Source organism: Chrysemys picta, chromosome 9, assembly GCF_011386835.1.
Source record: "Chrysemys picta bellii isolate R12L10 chromosome 9, ASM1138683v2, whole genome shotgun sequence".
In the NCBI taxonomy this organism is placed as follows: Eukaryota; Metazoa; Chordata; order Testudines; family Emydidae; genus Chrysemys; species Chrysemys picta.
Genome location: NC_088799.1, coordinates 85,233,130 through 85,249,526, shown reverse-complemented (window position 1 = coordinate 85,249,526; position 16,397 = coordinate 85,233,130). Strand labels below are relative to the sequence as shown.

The following is a 16,397-nucleotide window of genomic DNA, read 5'->3' as shown; positions in this document are numbered from 1 at the left end:
CCTTTTGTTTGTTTTAAACCTGCTGCCTATTAATTTCATTTGGTGACCCCTAGTTCTTGTGATATGAGAAGGAGTAAAGAACACTTTTTCTTATTTACTTTCTCCACACCAGTCATGATTTTATAGACCTCTATCATATCCCCCACCCCCACCCCAGTTGTCTCTTTTCCAAACTGAAAAGTCAGTCTTATTAATCTCTCCTCATAAGGCAGCCGTTCCATACCCCTAATAATTTTTGTTGCCCTTTTCTGAACTTTTTCCAATTCCAGCATATTTTTTTTGAGATGGGGCAACCACATTTGCATGCAGTATTCAAGATGTGAGTGTACAATGGATTTATATAGAGGAAATATGATATTTTCTGTCTTTCTTATCCTTTTCTTAATGATTCCCAACATTCCGTTTGCTTTTTTGACTGCCGCTGCACATTGAGTGGATGTTTTTCAGAGCACTAGCCACAATGACTCCAAGATCTTTCTGGAGTGGTAACAGCCAGTTTAGACCCCATCATTTTATACATATAGTTGGGATTATGTTTTCCAATGTGCATTACTTTGCATTTATCAGCATTGAATTTCTGCCATTTTGTTGCCCAGTCACCCAGTTTTTAGAGATCCTTTTATAGCTATAAAAGTCACAGTCTGCCTGGAACTTAACTATCTTGAGCAATTTTGTATCATCTGCAAATTTTGCCCCCTCACTGTTTACCCCTTTTTCCAGATCATTTATGAATATATTGAATAGGACTGGGGGATATTACTATTTACCTCTCTCCATTCTGAAAACTGACCATTTATTCCTACCCTTTGTTTCCCATCTTTTAACCAGTTACCAATTCATGGGAGGACCTTCCCTCTTATCCCATGACAGCTTACTTTGCTCAAGAGCCTTTGGTGAGGGACCTTGTCGAAAGCTTTCTGAAAATCTAAGTACACTATATCCACTGGATCCCCCTTGTCCAGATGCTTGTTGACCCCCTCAGATAATTCTAGTAGATTGGTGAGGCATGATTTCCCTTTACAAAAACCATGTTGACTCTTCCCCCAACAAATTATGTTCATCTATGTGTCTGACAGTTTTGTTCTTTACTATATTTTCAATCAGTTTGTTCAGTACTGAAGTCAGAACTACTGGCCTGTTACTGCTGAGATCACCTCTACAGCCCTTTTTAAAAACTGGCGTCACTTTTAAAAATTGGCATCTTAAGAGTTTTTAAAGTCTTAAAATCTTTAAAATCTTAAGAGTTCTTAAACATTTGCATTTTAGGAAAAGTCTCATGCCTTCATTTTAAGGAGATTCTTTTTAGCTTAATAGTATTTTTGTTCTACAGGTAAAGCCACATCCTCTTCCAACCCAGGCAGCCCAGCTCCAGACTGGTACAAAGATTTTGTCACCGATGCAGATGCTGAAGTATTGGAACATTCTGGGAAAATGGTGCTTCTCTTTGAAATTCTTCGCATGGCGGAGGAGCTTGGAGATAAAGTGTAAGTCATGTTAAATAATACATAGATTGGTGGAAATTTTTTAAATTGTTTAAATATACTGTTCTGCCTTAGCATTCTTTATTGTCCACCCTTTGTTAACGCTTATTTTGAGCTCAGAGTTGTAGCTCAATTTGCGTTAGCGATGTGTGTGTTTAACTTATTTTTATCAGAAGAGCGTTCCATGCTTGTCCTATACTCCACCAAAGACATTCAGTCTGTTTTAAAGATCATGATCAGGGTGAAGGAAGAGAAGTAAAGCAAAACAATACAATAATTACATGTATTGAATGAATTTTAGTGGAAAATGTTGTATATTTCCGTATTTCTCTTTTCAGTCTAGTTTTTAGCCAGTCTCTAATATCACTGGATTTGATAGAAGATTTTCTGGAACTGGCAAGCAGGGACAAAACTGACAAAGATAAACCTGTTATTTATAAAGGTTAGTATAGCATTTCTATATCTTCCAAAACAGTGACAGTAAAGAGAATTTCTTTAATATCATTTCCTGCTACAGATAGTATAGGTGTTAATTTTAATCCAATCCAGGGTACACCGATTTTTTTCACTTAACTGACCTATTGCCAATTCCTCTGGTTTCCCTGCTCGTCACTGGGGATCTCTTTGTAGAAAACCCAATATTTGACGTACTGTGGTCCAAATTCCTTTTTAAAGAAAAAGTGAAACATTGGGTCTATCTCAAGATGTTATTTGATTATTGTAACATTCTCTAGAAGGATAAATTTGTGCAAAATTGATTTAATTCTCCAGATGACTTGCCAAAACCAATATAAATAAGTTGATCTTTAGCTAGTTTTTGTATTTTTGGGACAATACATTGTATAATTTGGTGTAGCATCTGTAATATTTTCATCTTTCTACCTCAAAATTGTTCTGTAAAATTAATGTGGTGATGGAGGCATCTGCAGAAGGAAGAATTATTTTTTGCCTATGAAAGTCATTAATAAAATTAGTTATTAAACTCCTTAATGTATTTGTTCTTGAATATATGTATGCTAATTCTGTAGTTGGAAGGATATATGGTTTTGTGGACTGAATATGGGCCCGAGGGCCAGGAAGTCTTGCATACTAATCCCACATCTGGCACAGTCTCACTGGGTGGCCTTCAGCAAGTCACTTAACCTGTCTGTCTGTACCTCATCTAAAAGAAGAGGATGATAATACCTACCTCACATGAGTATTATGAGAATCAAACTGAAGCACAGACATTAATCAGACATGTAAAATATAATAGGTAAATATTGTTCGTTTCAGATGTTAGTTCCATTCTAAATCTTGTGGTCAGCTATGCATAACACCCAAAAAGTACATTTGCTGGTGACATTTTTCAGGCTTGGTTTCAAATGTGTAACATGTTGAGGAGGCTATATTTTATCTAAGATTTTTTTCAGATGTTTAATTATTTTGCATTTGAGTATCTCAAAAATGGCTCCTTTTTAAATCTTTCAATTTGGCACATTTATACTCTTGAATAAGGGCTGTGTGCTGTCTTGTTTGAAAAAAATTGTTTTTGAAATAAACGTTCTGGATATTTGAAGAGAGCGTTCTGAATGGAAACAATAGATTAGTTTCTTAAACTTCGCAAATAGAAACCAGTATGTGATACTCTGAATCTTTCCTCTTAATCATTTAGGGTTGTCCAGATGAAGGAGTCCATTATACAGCTAGTTTATTAACCCTCTAAAGAGTATGGATCTGTTACTCAGGTTGAACGCTGCTTATCACCCTTTTCCTGTGACAGTAATGCTCACATTTCCTTCACATTTCAACTTGTCACCTGCACAACAGACTTTAAAATCGTGAAGCTAATTATTCTTTTTTAGCTTTTTGTTTGTTCTAGATGGAAGGGAGATGAAATAGCTAATTCATTCTCAGACCAGAAGAGTTGCTACTCTTTCCCAACATCACCAAATATGGGAGGGCTATTGGTCCGATTGCATGCTGTATACCCCACCTGCTGTGGATCTTAGGCTGTTGCTACTGATTTCAGGCGTGTGCTATATTTCATGTATTTGTTATATTCTAAGCAGATAGGATGTCTTTCTTCTAGAAATAGTGAGCAGAAGGTTTAGTCAGGGGCCATACAAAATGAAAACAATTTTACAAATGGAAAAACACTGAGTCTGATCCTCATTTTTAAGAGAGGGTTATTAAAGGAAATGACAGTGGCTGTGCTGAAAAATTTAACATTTTGAGATTTTAATCAATCACACACACACACACACACACACACACACACACACACACACACACACACACACACACACACACACATTTCTAAACCTTCTCCCTTGTGTTGCATTGAATTAGGCTTTTTCATGTTCTCACACATGGGACAAGGTATATTGTATTAATCATATTTTCTTAGTAATGTGTCGGTAGTATGGACTTTTTTCCAATAACCAGAGATGGACATGTGTACTGTAGCATTTTGCTTTACATCATCTCTGTAATCTTGCAGTAAAAGACCTTCACGCTATTTTTTATATGAATTCATATAACATTCCTTAAATGTTGGCAGCATGGTGTTGGGCAATTAAATACCAAGTGATACAGGGACTTAGAAATATCAGTATCATAGTTAGTTAGCTAGAAATAGATAGATCTCCAGCTGCTGTCTATTTATATATGTATTTATTGCTCACTATTGCTTTATTACCTGGAGCTCTGTTGTCCATATAGCAAGCTTCTAAAGAATATTTCCAGTATTTTGCTTCAGAACATTGGTCATTTGTGACCTCTGAGCTGTTTGTCTTTATAGCCTGTCCATATAACCTGAGCTAATTTTACATGGTCTTTGTTTTTTCCTGTTTGTGGTGGTTCTGTTGATGTACAACTAGGTCATCAATTCTATATAGACGTCTCTGGCATGACTTAGCATGCATTTTCTCATAATTCATTGTCACTCAACATTGCTACTTCCTACAAGAGCTGCTCTGATTTTAATCGATGGCCCAGTGGGGTTCATTTTGTGTAAATAAACCTTGACCTCCAGAGAAAATGAAAGGTTAGTTCTAAAAGGGAAGAAAAAAATCTGCTTCTATCAGCTGTAATTTTTTTACGTTTGGCAAGAAGTAGCCATAACTCACAGGCTAATTAAACTCAAGCAGCTGTTCTAAATTTCAGTTCCAAAATGATTATACCTTGACTTTTTGAAATCCCCTTTCAAGCCTTTACCTAAGGGGTACAATTTGTATGAGAGAGACTGCAGCCTAGAGTAATTGGAAACATACAAACTACAAAGATCAATTAGAAAATTAGGGTTACTGGCATAATGCCTAAAGGTTAAATGTAGTTACTTTTTACAATTAACTTTTGCACTGAGGTTAAACAAGAAACTTGCCTGATTTTGTTGCAAACGTGTCCAGACCTCTAGAAATTTGATATGACAAAGGGGGCTGGGAAACACGCGAATCTTAGAAGAGCTAACTAAAGGTTACTGAAAATATTGCAATTAAAGTTTGCCCTCAGTGTATAAATCTTAATTGTGTCTCTAAATTGCAAGCTGTGTAAAGCTGCTTGTGGAAGTATCACTTAGCTCAAGTTTTTTAAATTGAGAACTTTTCCTTGAAGAAGACAATACTGCTGGACCCTACATAGGGGGTAGAATCCTATTCAGAAAATAAATTTCATTTCTTTCTTAGCTAACTCTAATTCTGCACTTCTTACTTTGGGCAAGGCTACCTGCATATTGGGGAGTATCACAAGAGATATGAACTATTAGAGTAAAGGCTTTGGATACTTACTGTCCCAAATTATGATTACCACTATTTTCTGTAATCCTGCTGTGGATTATATTTCATAATTCAGGTTACAATGAATCATTTTCACAGCTCAACTGAGACAAGCAGCAATGGCAGGTATCCCCTTATGGGTTCTTCATTTATTTGTGCACATGTACTTTGGGGCACGGACATCATAGAAGCAAGTTCCTTGGGAGTAAAAGATTTTGATGGTTATAGAATAGCTGGTTCATGTGAGGTTGCATGATTGCTCCCTTAACTTTTAGTCTCAATCTGGCCCTGAAAGATCAGTATTTAAATCATTGTGCTACTAATATTTTCATATTGTGCTGGTGTCATTTAATCACCTTACCTTCAAATTTCTAGGTGAAGGAAAATGGTTCAGAAATATTGACTACTATCGTTTAGATGGTTCAACCACGGCTCAGTCAAGAAAGAAATGGGCTGAAGAATTTAATGATGAAACTAATGTGAGGTAAGATCATTCTATGTAGCTTGTTATTTCCTACCTCTTTTCTTCCTACATCTGTTTTGTACTCATATTAACTTATGAACTCTTTTTAAGATAGTGCAAATACCAAAATATCCTACCAGTGATAGAACTTTAGTTATTTTTAAAGATATTTTACATATGTTTTATACCTGTACTGTTGCCCCTTCTTCGTATGTGAGAGAGAGAGAGAGAGAGATTTTATAGGTAAGTTGCCCAGCACTTCGTTACACGATCCTGTTTTCAGTTGCTTATAACTTTGCTGACCTATGTAGTTTAAATTGAAATTTTCTATGTCGCGTGTCTGCCTCTGATTATAGGCAAGTCATGTAAACTAAAACTTTCACAGTGTGTCCCTTCATTTTCTTAGTATCCAACTTGAGACACCTGGGGTTTGATTTGCAGAATTGCATCAGAGGTGAATGGGAATTCTGTTCTGGACATACAAAATGCTATTAAATGCTAATTATGCTGAAATAGTAGGCTCTAGGTATCTCAAAGTGAGCACCCAGAATTAGTTGACAATTTTGCCTTTAGTCTCTGTGCCTCAGCTCCCCCTGTGTAAAAAAAATATTGATACTACTGCACCTCATGGGGGTGTTAAACTTCAGTCATGAGATTACATGGTGCCACTATATGGCAGAGTTAAGGAATTTCAGTACCCTAACTATGGATTTTTGTACTTTTAATTTTTTTGTTTTCTTTTATGTTTAACATTAACTCTGAATTTCCTGGGTATATACACCTGGCTGTGGGACAATTGCAAAATCCATATAATGTACATTACCCTACATTACTAATATGTACTCTTAACATTAACTCTATCTTAATGTAATTTTTATCTGGGAATTTTAGTCTTACCCAGGAGAGAATTCTGTCTGTGTGTGTGTGTGTGTGTGTGTGTGTGTGTGTGTGTGTGTGTGTGTGTGTGTGTGTAATTTAAACTATGCATGTGCAAGGCCACTGCACCAACCTGTTAACATTTAAATTAGTAATGTAGTTTGTCTCTGGACACTCTCTCTCAATACTGGCCCATGTGAATGAATTTTAAAGACAACTATTTACACTAAACATGGAGATGACCAGACTGCAAAAATTAATGAATTAAATAAGGGGTAGCACAATAAGCTTTCATATTGATTTTTCTTAACTTTGAGTTAAGTCAGTGAAATCATTAAAAACAACTTTTAGTTTTGACTTGTGAGTTTGACAATGTGTGGTTCCGCCCTTAATGAGGAGAAATGCATTTGATGTTGGGGTTTTATTTGAGAAGAAAGGACTTCTGTCATTTTGTTAAAGGTTTCCTATTAAGTTGGTTGATTATAGGGTTTACTCTATGCCACATGCCTTGTCCTTTGATGTGGCATTCTTACTATCCCTTGCACATGTTGAATATATTCAGCCAACTTCTGAATGGAACAAATAGGAATCATTCTGTTGCAGCATTGGCCCATTAACCTGACAATAAGTGCATCTCACTAATATTTACTAAATTAGCTCTAAAATGAATGAAAAGGTTATCACTTATATCTCCTCAACAAGGTTAGGTTTTCTCCAAAAAACAGTTCTCAGTGTAACAGGTATGCTTTGTATTGCATTTTCATAGCTATTTGTGTACAATTTTGAATTTTCATAAATATAAATGTTCTCTTTCTGTAGTACTGGTTCATGGATAATTTAGTTATAGTTGGAAAAGACTATTTTCAGATGCATATAACAGTTTGAATATATTAACTGTTGGCTGATATTTTTCATGATTGTTGACATTGGTTTTTGTGGAGAAATTCTAGTAAAATTCTAGCTAGTTTTGTTTTGTTTTTTTCAGGCCCCTTGTTGTGTGTAGATAAGTTTGAAATATAAACTTTAAACCATACTGATTAAACCTGTCCCTCAATTTCTCTGTCAATTTGGTTTTGGTTTTATAATTATATTTCCCTCTTTCTTAAAATTTTTCTTCTTCTGTTGCAATTGGAAAGGCTTACACAAACAGGGGGAAGAAGATTGCCTGTACAGTGAAACCAGCTATACACTAAGTTTTTATCAGATGAATAAAGCAAACTGAAAAACAGATTTTTTCCCCCCCTCTAGTCTAATTTAGAGTCATCTTAAGTTTTATTTGTAACAATAGCAGTTATGGAACTTCTGTCTGAATTTTTTTATTAAATGTTTGAAAATTGCATATCAAATATACAGGAAGATAACATTTCTGGATCCTGACACTGCCCCAGTCTGAGACATTTGAGCCATGACATGCTTCCTGCAAATATGGGAGGCTGTTCAGATTTGTCAGTGAGGCCATTGAGCGTGACCACTCTCCTTCTGCTTTCATGCCAAAGTCTCTGCCTCAGTTTTGAAAATCTACAGGATCTAGAACACAAATATTCTCTTTTTATCCTCTCTAAGATACATGCACCAGTGGCATCAAAGTTAAAGTATATGTCAATACCTGTTGTGAGGGGGTTTTCTTCCCTAGATGGAAAAATAGAAGCCATCCACAGAGGGAACCTTGAAGCTATTTCAGCAGCCCAACGGGGCTTACAGGGCAACCACATGCTGCAGATGACCTAAAAATCCTTAACTCCCAGAACCATGGTTGATTCAAGTGATATGCTAAGTAGAGTGTTCATAGTGAATAGATCCATGGGACATTAGGAGGCTGGCAACAAGAGCCACTGAAGCTAATGCAGTGACCTGGCATTGATTCTAGCTTAGTTCCTGAGTAGCAGATAACTATTCAAAGGAAATCCTTTGTGCCTCAAAATTCTCAGATAGAATTCTGGTTGGTGAGAAATCCAATGAAGTTCAAGAAGGGCTACAGCCTTATATAAGGGCATAAGCTCCTTTTATTCGCCACCCTCTCCTCCCCAAAATACCAGAAAAGAGATGCCAAGTGGAAGTCCAGATCAGAGAATGGGTCCAATGCCTCTTTCCAATCCAAACATTACGTATTAACGCAACTAGAATTACTTCCATCCACAAATTAGTTTAGAGACAGGCTATTCCACTTCTCAGACATCTAGTTTTAATCAGCATCAGACAGGCGATCGTGCAACATGAATACTTTAGTTACTCTGGACCTTTAAACACCTTCATATCCCCTCTCCATCCTCAAGAAATAGCAAGCACTTTCAAAGTGTTATTCCAGATTTTTCTTAGTATGAAAAGAACTAGAGGAAATCCAGCTCAAGAGAGTAAAAAGGTTATGAAGAAAACAATTCAGAATGGAGACTCTAGCTTTTGCTACCATTGGAATCTCTTCAGAAGACTTTGTGGGCTCAACAGAACCTTATGTGCATTTTCTAATCAGGCCCTATTTTCACCAATTTCTTCATTTTGCCTGCAAAAATCACCAATATTAATAAATAACATTTACCTTTCAATCTGTCCTCTGCTCCTTTGGTATTCTCAAAGCCATTTGGTTACACTAACTTACTGAAGGAGTCTAGAGATTTATCTATGACCATTCATTAAAGACAGATTCAGCATAGCATCTTTTTCAGGGACCACAGAGGAAATTACGTTAAGGATCCTCTCTGTACTTCAAGCATAAGGGTTCCTAATAAACTTATCTGTTTTTCAAGAGAATCATCCACCTAGGGAGACCCAAGGAGAACTAGAGTCTTCCTGAAACAGTAGAGATTGAAAAGATCCAGGCACTATTCTGGAAGGTGTCACAGAACCGAAGGTCATCCATCTATCTTTACCTGCATTTATCTTCTATCTGAGGAGTCATCAGTGTTCAAGAGACATGACCGTACATGACAGAGCTTCAGGGATTCCTCTAGAGGCCTGGAAACATTCCCAAGAAGAGATGATGTAAAGGAAAGAAAAGAATGAAAGAAAGTTAATCATTTCCCTGCCATTGCAGGGGCCTTGGGCATGGTGTACCTCAGTCCCTCCTATTCTCTGCCTGTAGCACATAGTAGTCTAGTCTCCTGTGGGCTGTAATACTTTGGTCTAATTTTGGTTGTTGGGGTTAGTATGGGGGTGCTGGGTGGGGTTGGCAGCCTGTGATATACATCTGGTCAGACTAGATGATCTAGTGGTCACTTCTGACCTTAAACTCTATGGTTCCATGGTGATAGAAAAACCCATATGATGGCAGGATCCTCCTTCTACTACCCAGTCTCTGAAATCTTATCTACTGATACCAGTATTTCAGATTGCAGAGCACACATGGAGCATCAAAATACAAAGAGGGATAAAAAGGTCAGAGGCAGAAAGGTTCCTGAACAACATCTTGAAAGAGATCTAGATAGAGTTAGGCTGGCTCTTCAGCATTTCTGTGAGTGCTAAGGGAAAGAGAATGTCCTAGTTCAGACAAAAAAAGAAACCCCACAACTGTGGCATATATAAATCAGTAGTGGAGTACAAAAGGTTCAAGTCTAAATGCTGAAACAATACAGATTTTTTTTCCTGGACAAAAGCTCAGCTGGCCTTCTGATATCCATAGAGCCAGGTGCACATTTTTGCATCCAGGTGAAACTCAGAGGTGTGGCTTTTCTTCACCAGGGAAGCAGACCACAGATTACTGAGGCTAGACTGGCTTCTTTCCTTCTTCCCCCTCTTTTGCCACTAGAAAGAAAGTGATTTAGTAGATAAAAGAGGAAACATCTATCATTCTTCTCACTGCAAATTGGCCAAGAAGGTATTTAGACCTAGTGGAAACATTGCAAAAGTCCCTGCTCCATCTTTCCATTAGGCAGGATCTCCTGTTCTAATGTCTGCTCCTGCATTCTGCTCCAGACTGACTGAGCCTAAAACTTTGGCTTTGAGTAGCAAGAACTGAACAAAATGGGATACTTCTCCAAAGTAATATTCTTCTAACCTCATTCAGGCTGTCATATTCTCTGCATATGCAAGCTTTTGATCAGAATGCCTGTAAGGATGTTAACATACAAAAATCAGCACCAGGAAATCAGGCATTCCAACGCTCTTTGGATTTCTTGCACGGTGGCCTAGACTTGAATCTTAGACTTCTTTCCATAGTATCTCATGTCTCAGTTTTAAACTATGCCATAAACTCATGCTCATCTAAATATCTGATGTCATCAAAGTAGCTTATAGTAGTATAACGGTCCAAACCAACCATTAGGTGTATCTTTCTTATCTAGAATTGGCCCAGAGTGGTACAAGGTCTTATGAACCATCCGGTGGCCTGAAATGCCCTTTATTTCTTTTCTATGAAAACTTTCTTCTTGGTTGTAACCAGGTTGGCAAGAACAGTCTTGGAAATCTCTTCTTTTAGGAATACGCAACTTCTTACTGTATCTTCCATGATGACAAAGTAGTTATTGGTAATCAAGGTTAACTCTTTCCTACCTCATAGGAAATCATTTTGTCTTCATTTACTTTGAATCTTTGACACCTGAAAGAATAAGTACAGCATATGTCAGAACAGCAATTAAAATATTCCTAAGTAGAACTGATCAGTATAGAAAATCATCATCTTTGTTCATTTCCATTTACCCTAAATGTCCAGCCTTGAATGCATCCAAATACTCTGTGGCTAGGTGGATCAAATAATGTATTGCTGAAGCATATTAAGCCACAGATAGACTGATTCCAGAAGAGAGAGAGGAAAAAAAGACTATTCAACTTGTTCCACAATAACATCCTGGTCAGAGTAGAACATCAGCTACCATAGAGGAAATCTGTGAAGCTACCACGTTGTCATCCATGGATACTTTCTTTATCAGTATAGACAGAAAAGTGTCTCTAAACAATGTTGTCTCAAAATAGATTAATACCATTTTAGGCAAGGGGAAACAGTTTGCTTCTGTCCTACTTATGTCTTCCTCTCTCTAATATTTTCTTCCTGCTCACTACATCCCAAATGTCTTGGACTTGGGGAACTTTCAGGATTGAGAATGGAAAATTTACCAAATTACTGCTTTTCTGGGTCTGACCTCTCCCAATGTCCACTTCACTCAAGATGAGTTTTTCAGGTATGTTGATGATGGCCTGTGCAGGGTCCATCTGTTTAGTTAACACAGTTGAATTCGGCATTATGCTTGTTTATGCTTAATTTAATAAGGATTCAGAGTTTCCATAAAGCATTGGAAGTTCATATCTGGAGTAAAGGCAGAAGGGGCATCGCCAAGCCCTGTTGCCTCATGAACTACCTCTGCTCTGATATATCATACATATTGTACATATTAATTTAAGCTCTTTTGTTTCACGAATTTTCCCAAATACACATGTCAACATTCAGATTAATAGCTGTAATGCAGCCAGTTGTATATTTAAAAAGCAATAAATGGAATAAACTTAATTCATGCAGTGTTAAAACTTGGACTTTAAACTGCAGTAATCAGTGACTTTTAAGTTACATTCCCAAAACTCTGCCATTACTTACATGCTAAGTCACAAGTTAAAACTTATGCAGTAATAAAAATATTACATCCTTGCAAAGAGGTACAATTACTGTTGTTAGAACTTAAAGATCCCAGCATTTTGTGTTTTTTTTAAATATCAATCTTAACGTTACATGAGATTTTTTACGTTGTTAATTTTAAATTAATCTTGGGTGATAGTGACATGTAAAGAAACAAAAGTGCATAGTTTTATAAAAGATGTCCTAAAAACGGTTTCATGCCAAGGAATTTTTAAAGTCTGCTTTCCAGATAATAGTTCCAATAACCCCAACCAGCATGTATTCATTTTTAAATGATGGTTTAACTTGGCATAACTAATTTTCTTACATTTGATCCTGAATTCAAATGTCTGAGAAATTTTTTTTCCCCACTCAGAACAATTCTTGGTAACAAATGACTTCTTAAAGTCCCTGACCTGTAGTTCTGACAGCTGGCTAGCAGCTTTGCCCTTTTATTTAGAACATAACGGATGCAATTTTCACAACTTAATGGTTTTAGAAGATTTTGAATCATTATAATTTATGAATAATTCATAATAGGACCCCAGAGGATTTAGATTACAGCATTTCAAAAACTTCATGTTTATAACAGTTAAGAAATCCAAGGTAAGAGAAGTCAGTTTGTAAAATATTAAATTTCATATTTTTTTGTTGTTCCAGAGGCCGTTTGTTTATTATTTCCACAAAAGCAGGATCCCTTGGAATTAATCTGGTGGCTGCTAATAGAGTGATTATCTTTGATGCCTCTTGGAATCCATCCTATGATATTCAGAGTATCTTCAGGGTTTACCGCTTTGGGCAGAACAAACCTGTGTTTGTGTACAGGTTCTTGGCTCAGGTATGTACGATTTGGATGTTTCTCATTCATCCTTTAAGGCTCAGATCCTGATATCTTATCTGTAAACATGGACCCTTACATCCTCGTGGACTCCTGTTGAAGTCAGTGGGGGGCGACACAGGAAAAGTGGTCCATTAGTGTAGATCAGATAGTTGAATTGGGGCTTAAGATTGTCAAACCATTAGAAAAGAAAAAAATTGTGTATATTATGTCCAGAAGGGTCTATTAAGATCAGTTAGTCTGACCTACTCCGTAATACATACCGTAGATTTTCACCCATGATTCCTGCATCAAGTTCCCAGCTTCTGGTTGAGCCAGAGCATATATTTTAGACGTCCAGTCCTGATTTAAAGACTCCCAAGTGATGGAGAATCCACCATATCCATAGGTAATTTGTTCCTATTTTTGTTTAACCTCACTGTTTAAAAATCTGTGCCTTATTTTTAGTCTGAATTTGTCTAGCTCCAGCTTCAAGCCATTGGATCTTGTTCCTTCTGGTAGATTCAAGAGCCATCTACTACAAGATTTTTTTCCCATTTAGGTAGTTATAGGTCATCTTCAATTCATATCTTAATCTTCTAATTATTTATCTTAATAGCTTGAACTTCTTTAGTCTCTTACTATAAGATAGTTTTTCCAGACCTTAAATCATTCTTGTAGCTTTTATCTGAATCATTTTCAATTTGTCAACATCCTTTTTAAAATTGTGAACACCAGAACTACACATGCAATTCTCATTTAATTTATATAGAATGCCAATACTACATAAGACCCCTCCCTACATCTGCTCTCTCTTCTCCTGCTTATACATTCAAGAGTCACATTTTCTTACCCACCATATCGCACCAGAACTCATGTTCAGTTAAGCCCTGACCCATGTCCCCTAAGTTTTTTTTTTTTAAAGCTGTCGTTGAATGTAACTCATCTATATTTCTTAGTTAGTGTGATTTTTATTTTTGTTTAACTTAAAATAAGGTGAACAATGCAATAGAATTATCAATTTTTTTCATATTAATCTTTTTAAAGCTACAATTTAGGGAGGTTGTGCAAAAGCCAATTTCTTCAGGGAGCTAAAGAAGTTAAAATATATTGATTACTCTAATAAATAGACATGCACCATTAGTTGCATCAGCAGTTCATGTTCCTTTGTGGTGTTTCATTCAGGGACTACATTCATTTTTAAACAATTTAGCAAACTACAGGAGATGTATTGGGCTAAAGTTCTTTAGCTGTTTTAACAAACATTAATGATAGAGTAGTGTTGTTCTTACCATTCCTGTTTTTCTCAGTGACAGAATAACTTGATCCCATTTGTGTGTTTAGATTTATAAAAACAAATATTTGGGGTTTTTTAGGGAACAATGGAGGACAAGATATATGATCGTCAAGTAACGAAGCAGTCACTGTCTTTCCGAGTAGTTGACCAGCAGCAGGTTGAGCGTCACTTTACCATGAATGAGCTTACAGAGCTTTATACCTTTGAGCCAGACTTGCTGGATGACCCTAATTCAGAAAAGAAAAAGAAGAGGGATACACCCATGCTGCCAAAGGTAACATAATTCACAAATCTTTCATAAATCTTTAAGCCTGTTCAAGTAGACAATGCTCTCTTTCTTAGGAGGGAAAGAGTGTTATGAAAAGTTTGGGTTTGTTTACTTCTAAAAGGAAACAAATAAGAGGGGACATGATAAAAGTATATAAAATAATGAATGATATAGAGAAGGTAAATTGATCTTGTTTTCTTCCTGACCCTCAACACAAGAACGAGGGGACCTTCAATTCCTTTAAAAGGTGAGAAATTCACTACCAAAAAAGGGAATACTTTTTCCCGCAACATGTGATTAAACTGTGGCACAGGAAGTCCTTGAGGCCAAGATTCAAAAAGGGATTGGATGTTTACATGGATGTCAGGAATATTTAGAGTTATCACACCGAATGATAAATTTTTAGTGGCTATTAAACCTTGTTCTTCGGGGTTTAAGTCAATCTGTCAGTCTCACAGTAACGTCAAGTAAAGAAAATGTATTATAGCCATAAATGCACAGAGCACTTGTTTTGTTCATTGTTTTCAAAACAGATTTGAAAATAAGGTAAGTGTAAGATAGCTATTGTTTGTAGTAAATGTATTTTTATTAACTGTGATCTTAAATGTAACATTAAATATAGTCTGATAAAGGTTAATTCCTGAGTAACCAACCTATTGTGAAATTAAGTCTTTCACTTAGTATAACAGTCATTTCATACAACTTCACATTTTCCATGTATAAAATAACTTAAGTGGGTCCTTTACTTAGTAAAGTGATCATATTTCTTTCAGTATTATTTGTAAGTTTTATGTAGTTGGCTCTTGGAGAAAATATTTAGGGCTTTTTTAGGTAGTGGGTTTTTTTGTTTGTTTGTTTTGTTTTCCCAGTTTCAGCTGAATTAGTATTGAATGGTTTCATAATATTGAAACCAAGTGGACCAAATTTCAACAGGACCTAGGAACGACCACAAACCCCACCACCAAGTGCAAGACATATTCTTTTGACATTGCATTTGCTAATATTAACATATAAAAAAATACTATTTAATTTTTTTTTATTCCCATGCAATTCCTGAGGAAAGGAAGGGAGAAAGAAAGAAACCATGCATGGTAAAAGCTACTCATTTAACTTAATATATTTCTGTTAGGCACTGAGGTACTACAGTAATGAAGGCGCTATAAGAACATGAAAAAAATACAGTAGAATAGAAATGATGTCAAAAACATGCAATTAAATTTGTTGTAAGCAATTAAAGAGCAAATGTTCCGAGCATACCTGGATCGATTGGTCTTCAACTGTCATTAAGACTGCGCCAATCACAACATGTCCGCCATTCTTTTTGCCCTCTTGCTTTTCTTCTCCACGTTCGTCCAAAACGTTTAACAATGTCACCTTCCCATCTTCTTGGAGGCAGACTGGGTGGTCTTTTCTGTTCTCACGGGTACCACTCAGCAATGACTGCAGTCCACCTATTGTCCGTGAGCCGTGCTGTGTGGCCCGCCCATCACATCTTGTTATATCTGCTTTCCACGACAATGTCTTTCACACCGCTGTGTTCTCTGATAATTTTATTTGGGATGCGATCCAGAAGGGAAATTCCCAACATAGCTCGTTTCATTGCCCTTTCAGCTACCAACAGCCACTGCTCTTCTCTCTTCGTCAGTGCCCACGTTTCACTGCCATACAGCATCTTGTCGATTTTTCCTTTGAGGACATCCTTGATGGAATTAAATGCACACCATTCTGCCCAAATCCTTTGCGAGAGTTCTCCGTTTAGATCTTGTGCATATTAACTTCTTGGCCCAAATATATGTACTGTTCCACTTCTTCAATTTCTTCTCCTGTTACCGTTATTCGGGCTTTTCGTAAAACGTCTGATTGCATGTATTTTGTTTTGCAGCGGTTCATCTTCAGGCTGACCT

The 16,397-nt window shown here is 36.6% G+C and overlaps 1 protein-coding gene across 7 annotated transcripts in view; it reads left to right on the top strand.

The window, feature by feature from the left end:
* ATRX (ATRX chromatin remodeler) overlaps positions 1-16,397 on the top strand; it is a 138,216-nt gene that overhangs the window by 96,105 nt on the left and 25,714 nt on the right. For all 7 annotated transcript variants that reach the window (XM_005291792.5, XM_065556605.1, XM_005291793.5 and 4 more), the window contains 5 exons: positions 1,331-1,484; positions 1,820-1,923; positions 5,612-5,720; positions 12,772-12,949; positions 14,305-14,499. In XM_005291792.5, coding sequence (XP_005291849.2) covers positions 1,331-1,484; positions 1,820-1,923; positions 5,612-5,720; positions 12,772-12,949; positions 14,305-14,499 — 740 coding nt within the window. The remainder of the gene's footprint in view (positions 1-1,330; positions 1,485-1,819; positions 1,924-5,611; positions 5,721-12,771; positions 12,950-14,304; positions 14,500-16,397) is intronic.